General features: G+C 26.2%; 1 protein-coding gene across 1 annotated transcript in view; it reads right to left on the reverse strand.

Annotated features, from left to right (window-relative positions):
• Window positions 1-7280, reverse strand: part of LOC111629278 (sorting nexin-32-like) — a 51149-nt gene that overhangs the window by 25817 nt on the left and 18052 nt on the right. The window contains exons 5-8 of the mRNA XM_023373160.1: window positions 5992-6072; window positions 5485-5559; window positions 5303-5333; window positions 140-224 (exon numbers count right to left, since the gene is read on the reverse strand). Coding sequence (XP_023228928.1) covers window positions 140-224; window positions 5303-5333; window positions 5485-5559; window positions 5992-6072 — 272 coding nt within the window. The remainder of the gene's footprint in view (window positions 1-139; window positions 225-5302; window positions 5334-5484; window positions 5560-5991; window positions 6073-7280) is intronic.

The following is a 7280-nucleotide window of genomic DNA, read 5'->3' on the forward strand; positions in this document are numbered from 1 at the left end:
AATTACATTTATAATATATATATTATAAATTACATAGAATTTGTTTACATAAAATATTGTTTAAAAGTATTTTAGATCTGGTAAATTTTATAATATGAAGGACTACAATAAGACAAATAGCAATTGAGTATAAACATACTTTGTTCCTACTTTGGTGATTTCATCATTTCCCCCTATTGAAAACGTAAGGGCTGTTGCAAGATGTCCAAGAACACTACATAACCCTAAAAAATAAATAAATAAATGTATATGCAAATATATTTAGATAAGTATTACTTATAAATATTTCACTATAATATTAATTGATAGTTTAAAAAGACAATTTACTTCTATTCTAAATATTCTAATTTACTTAAATGCAATACGTTTAAAAGTAGCATTTCTAAGTAAGAGAAAAAGTAAATCTATTTATTTACTATTTTATGACAAGCATGCATTTTTAGAATTTTAGAACTAAGCAAAAAATTTATTAAAAAAAGATAATTTTAGAAAAATTTTGCTCAAACCAGTATAAAAAGATTCATATTCAATACATGTATTTATATTATGTATATTTTATTATTTGAAATATTTTAAGTAAGGAAAAATGTACAACCGACATTTTATTGCTTAGACCGAAGTACAATTACACATATCATCCTGTAGGCTTTTTTATGCTGCTAAAGCTTGTTTTAATAAATTAATTAAATAATGATGACTGATTAATTATACTGAAAATTCATGTGTGTCAGCTATAACTATATTTAACTATTTTATTTATTCACTAGCCAAAATCTGAACACACTTATCACATTCACAGATACATTGATTAAATCTTTATCATATCATGGTAACATGCAGAAGTTTCTGAAAAGTATCTAAATATGGATAAATCTCTCAAAACGTTTACAAAATAAAAGGACTTCTGCTTTAAAGAAAGCACCATTTTTGTTTTTTATTCTTGCTTAAACTAAGAAAAATATTTGAATCAAAATAATTAAATTTTTTGGTTTATTATTTACATTAAAATTAGATCAAAACATAACTAATTTAGTATTCAGTAAATGATGCTATATTGAAATATACAAATTAAACTATAGATAATAGAAAAGATAAAGTTAATCCCTTTTGTTAAAACTAACATTAAAAGTTAATTTTATTTATTAAAGGAAATAGGAATAAAAAAAAAAAAATGTTTTATTATACCATTTTTATTTCCTGCTTATTTTCATCATCATCTTTATTATGCTTTTGCTTGAAAAAAGATTTTGATTTTGTTTTCTTTTCTTCAGCAATATATAGAAGACGGTCTTCACTATGTGACCATTCCAAACAGCCAAACTCAGCTATTAAAGTAGTATAATAGTTACTTTAAATATATTTGCTATTTTAAATTTGATACTTACTTTTAAATATCTAAATAATTCTAAACAGTTGACAAATAACAATGATATCAAATAGCTAAACAATAAATGTATCAACTTCAGAAATATGAAGTAATAAATAAAATTAACACTTTATGCTTCTAACACAATAAAGTGTTATAAATTAAGACACATGGCGGGTTTTCTCATCTTTATTTAGTTGATACGTGTGAAAATTTTTACATGTTTCGGGCTCTTAAGCCCCTCTTCAGCCAACTAAAACATTAAAAAAGAATATAACATACATATAAAAACACAAGTATTGTAGAAATCATAAAAATATAAAACGTACCTTTCACTTACAAAACAGTTCTACAAAATCCCTGATATAAAACATATTCTGGACATAAACTTATNGATTAATTTTATGGAAGTAAACCTTTCAAATAGCCGTAGTCCACAAACTGCACACGTGCAGGGCTGTGATTGGCTCATGTATTTAAGGATTCCTACAACGTGAAATTCTTATAAAGTGGAACGTATCTACCGCGTTATAGGGGGGGTCGACTGTATACTTTTTTCTTAATTTAGAAAAGACTTAAAATTAAAAAATAATCTAAGTACTTAAAAAGAAAATCATTAACAACACTATACTATAATAAGAAAAATATTAATTTTTTAAGAAGAAAGCTTACAAAAACAAATTTATATTGGCAGTTAAACATAGTAAAAAGCAAAATCTGAAAAATTTATTCTTTTATTACAATAATAAAATAGTCAAATCCTCTGAATTAAAGCATACAAGTATTTCAGACAAACTCAGACAGTAAAGCATATACTTTACATACTGGTGATAGCAAGAGAATTGGGAACTAAATACTGAAGAGTCGACCTACCATTCTGGGAACCTGTGTTTGAATCTAGGTTAAAATCAAATTTTTTTTAAGAAATGTGAATCAAATATGTTTGACATTGACTCTCGACATTCAGCTATACTATTGTGGTTAGCTAAACTCAACAGGTATAGGAATAATGTGTCCTCTTAATACCCCAAAGGATAGAAAAAGTTAAAAATAGAACAAAAAGCAATGTACATTCCTATAAATGCACTCACTTAAAAAGTCATACTGAATTATATTAAGTTAGTATTGATTAAATATAACATTTCAGTGATGAAAATAATGTGATGCTATATACAAAATATTATATATTTTTTAATATTAATAATGATTAATATTTATAAATGGATTATTATTTACAAATAGTTTGTAATTAAAAAACTTACTTTCAGAATTAACTTAATTCTTTTTGTCTTTTAAAAATTAAATATGAAAACTTCATAAATAAATTATGGAATACAATAAAGTACTAATACGAGACTTGAAAAAGAACAATAATAATTTAAAAGTATTCACTGAAAAAAAAAACCTGTAAATAATAATCTATTTTAAACACATATTCTTCTTTTAAATAAAAATTTTTCTTAAAAAAAGTAAAAAATAAGTATATTGAATCAACTAAGATAAAACTGTCTAAAAGATTTCTCTAATGAAAAGAAAATTCAATTTTGGAAAACGTATGATATTTTAATCATCATCATCATTCAAAACTTTTAAAAATTAATAGTAATAAATATACAGTAGACCCCCCTATAACACAGTAGATACGTTCTGTTTTATATGAATTTCGTGTTTTACAAGTCACTTAAATACATGAGCCAATCACAGCCTGGCACATACGCAGTTTACAAACTATGGCTGTTTGAAAGATTTTCTTAAATAAAATTAATCGATTCTAGACTAATTTGACTCAACATTTCCAAAACACAATTTTTTTGGGAATAATCCATATAAACCAGTTTTTCTCAACGGGGGTGATATCGCCCCCATGTGGGCGTTTTTCCATGTTGAGGGGGCAATTAGTAACGATTTATATTTTGGGAGGCAATATAGTAAAACATTATATTAAGAATAATTAGATATTTTATTCGTTACATCGTACAATAATTAAACAAATAACATTATCCTAGTCACTAGTCAATGCAGTACGAATTTGGCGTTAGTCTTGGCCCTCGGCATTGGAATTTATAGTAAAGAGGGCAATACTACGTAATGGTTTTATTGAAGGGGGCGATACTACATTGAAGGGGGGGTGACGATTCGTTAGAGGTTGAGAAACACTGATATAAACTATGCTATAAAGAAAAAATTGTAGGATTACTTACCAAGTGTGCACCATTTGATGACACCATTGCTTAAGTTTGTTTTCGTCGTGCAGCGGCGCATCGAACGGCAGGCACATGTTTTCTGATAAGTTATTTTTCTGTGAAAAATTCACTGAACTTTGGAGACATCATTCGTATAAATATAATTTTTATGGCCGTTAAATAATTAGTAGTTTTTAGTAGGTCCGCTGCTCGTTTAAACTCAACAATTTGTGCAATATCCGCTACTGGTCTAGATTCAATCAATGCTGTTGCGACACGAGTCAGTGATGACATTTTACCATATTGTACGAGTTTCTTTTAGCATGTTTATATGAATACGATTGCAATTTTTTCGCCGTGTTATACGAATCTGTATTATATGAACCCGTGTTATAGGGGGTATACTGTAAATGTTTTATAGTGAGTATTAAATAAATCAAAAAACTGCAAAAATTTTACTTTCAGTAAAAGACTCTTCCAGCTTACATTTACATGTTTTTTTTAATTCTAGTTTGACAAATTAAGCATTTATAATTTAAACATATATAATAATTTTATTTACTTTGATACAGGACATTGTAAAATAATTTAACTAATCATCATGCATAATTTTGATTCATTAAATTCTTGGAAACTACTACTGTGTTTCACTGAAAATAAGAATATTAATTTTTGCTCCAAAAGACACATTAGGTCTTATTTTCAGAGGAATATCTCATTCAAAGGTATTCAAAGCACTTGGGTATTTACAAATACATAATTATAATTTATATCATCATTTATTTTAAGTATTAATGTCAATAATAATATTTATTTCCTGAAAAATCTTGCTAGGGCTTATTTTCTGGTTAGGTCTTACTTTCGGGGAAATACAGTACTTAAGAGCTCTAAATTAAGATAGGATTAACTAAATGTAGCAATTAAGTATAATTTATAATTTAAATTTATCTAGTCAAAATGCTTTTTCCCCAAATAAAATCTCTATCATCTCTTTAATGCACAAAGAGTTTCATTGGAATTACATTTTAAATGAAATTTCAGATCTAAAAATGTAATATATTGATTATTTCCTATTTACCACAACTCATTATATATTTACCAGAATATTACCTTAAATATTTTAATTTTGTCTTTAATCACTATTCACTTAATAATAATTATTAAGTGAATAAATATTAATTTTTATATACTAATCTAATTGTGTATTTTTCATTTGGAAATGATTACAGCAAGCTACTTAACAGCATTATGAAAGTAACAGTATAATGAAAGTTTATACTACTTTCTGAGACAATTTCCAGTCTTAAACAATTTTCCACACTTAGCTTAGTATTACAACGTAATTTTTTACAATTGAGAAAGAAAAAGTTTTCCTGCTCTATTACTCTAATTAGAAAAATAAACTATTTTGATTAAGTAAATTTATAAAATTAGAAACTTCTATTATAATTCTTGTGTTTATATGAATTTTTGTCACTATATACTAAATCTCATCTAAACATTCTGTAAGCCTAAAATCAAAAAAGAAAGTACCTGATTAGACACACAGGATTTTCAGGATAATTTATTCTAAATACACTCAAATTGAAATAAAGCAAATCAGTAAAATTATTTGAATTTAATTTGTAAATTTGATCAGTCATGGAGATTTTTACAATTTTATAAACAATAATTTAATAACTTATTTTAAGTAAACTGATTAAAATTATTACTTGTGTTATTATGATAGGCTTGAATAATAAATTTGTCTTACTTTGCTGTGCATAAACTACATTGTTATACGCCTGGTAAGAAAAAAAGATTTCTTGTAGTGAAACTGAATTATATTATACATTTTTATTTAAAATAATATTACATTTTTAGTAGTAAATTTTAGACGTATTAGTATATTAATAAATTTATTTGCTATTTGATAAAAAGAAAACAGTTACTCACCTCACTACATTCACTTATTTGAATACCGTATTTGTTTACCCAATCCCTTTCTTTTTGAAAAAATTCTTCACAATCCTAAAAATTTATTATTATAAATGCTTTTAATTAAATGAATTGCTTTTATAAGAAATTAAACTAAGAAATATTAATTTATATCTAGGGAAATTTTCAAATTTAAAATTTCTTGATAAGTATCAATACTTTCAAATAGTTAGCATCCAATACTAACTAACAAATATTTTATTAATAAACTTAATTTATAGAATTAGAATAATATACTATAGCAAATCAAGTCTGAGAAAATTAGCATGCTCTGTCACATTTCGACTAGATAATTCATAATAATCTTCATATTGATAAATTAAGTAAAATTTAGAGAATCTCAAATAATTATCCTATTTATTTATCAATATTATATCTAGTGATTAGTTTTACAACAAATGAATTCAAGTACTTAATTTACTTAATTTCTGAATCTCAAATAATGAGATAGCAAAATATTTTTACCTTATGGTTACTCTTTCGATTTTCTATACTATCTGATAACTTGCTAAAAAGTCCTTTCTTTATTTTTGCTCTTGCAGGAGGCTAGTTCATAAAAAATACAAGCTATCAGTAACGAAACTTTATATAATCTCTGGTATATTTAAATTTTATTGTAATACATTAATGTAAATTCTGATTAGTTGCAAGATATAAAAAGAAACAGCAGCAGCAGATAAAACTGAAATTTGAGAAATCAGACTAAGTCTAAGCCAATATTCAAAACAGATGCACTGAATTAAACATTTTAATTATTGTTATGGTAATCAGAAGTCACTCTACAAAGATTTTGTTTAATTTTATCTTAAATTAATTGACTGTTTTTTAATTCTTTATGCCTTTGGACATTGAGAACCTTTCTTTTCATATCCATTATGGATTTGGCCAGACCCACAATGAGTGCAGCCAGGTAGTAATAGACAGGGTATGACATATTTAAAACATACCAACAAAGAAAAATTTGAGATACCTGACCAGGACTTGAACCCATCTTCCCAAATGGTCAAAGCAGTGGCAGACTAACATCTTTACTGCTTTGACCACTTGGCCATCCAAATAATTAGCAAAAAAAATTTGATAGTAGACATTGTCATCTCAGAAATTATATCACAGAAACTTAATTTCTACTAAATATTTCATTTTCTAATTCAATATTTCAATATTCTACTGAAGTTTTAATATTAATAATATTTTTCTTAAGAATTAAATGTTTGATTATAAAGAAAGCATATAATATTTACAACAGCAGCTATTTGTAGTTAATTATTTTATTAATTTAATATATAAGAAAACAAACAATGATTGTTATTAAAATTTTGCAATTGTTCAACAAAACCAAAAGTGTATTTAAAATTTACATATTGTGGTGGTACACCAGTATATTTTTGTTGTTTTTATTTTATATGTATATATAAGAATATTCTATTCCCCTTTCTCTTTGTTCTGTTTCTATACTTTCTGGAACTTTCGTCTGAATGTGGGTGGTCAGTGACCCAATTTCGGGACAAAGGAGTGAAGATAGCCCAGAGGGCAAGTGGGGGACGATAAGGACACTTTTGGCTTTGGACCGGAGGAGGAAAGACTGTCGGAGAGAGCGTCTCGAGTTTGGTGTTGCTTCGGCCGGAAGGGTTACGAAGAACACTAAAGATAGAAATAGCATTGGAAGAGAAAAAGAACATTGGAAAAGCCGAGATTTAAGAACGAATTTTGGGTCCTCGCATGTGCTCCGTCCCCATAGAAGAAAAGAATTCCAA

This window comes from Centruroides sculpturatus, unplaced genomic scaffold (genome assembly GCF_000671375.1).
Source record: "Centruroides sculpturatus isolate CEXI.00-Female unplaced genomic scaffold, Cexi_2.0 scaffold516, whole genome shotgun sequence".
Classification (NCBI taxonomy): Eukaryota; Metazoa; Arthropoda; class Arachnida; order Scorpiones; family Buthidae; genus Centruroides; species Centruroides sculpturatus.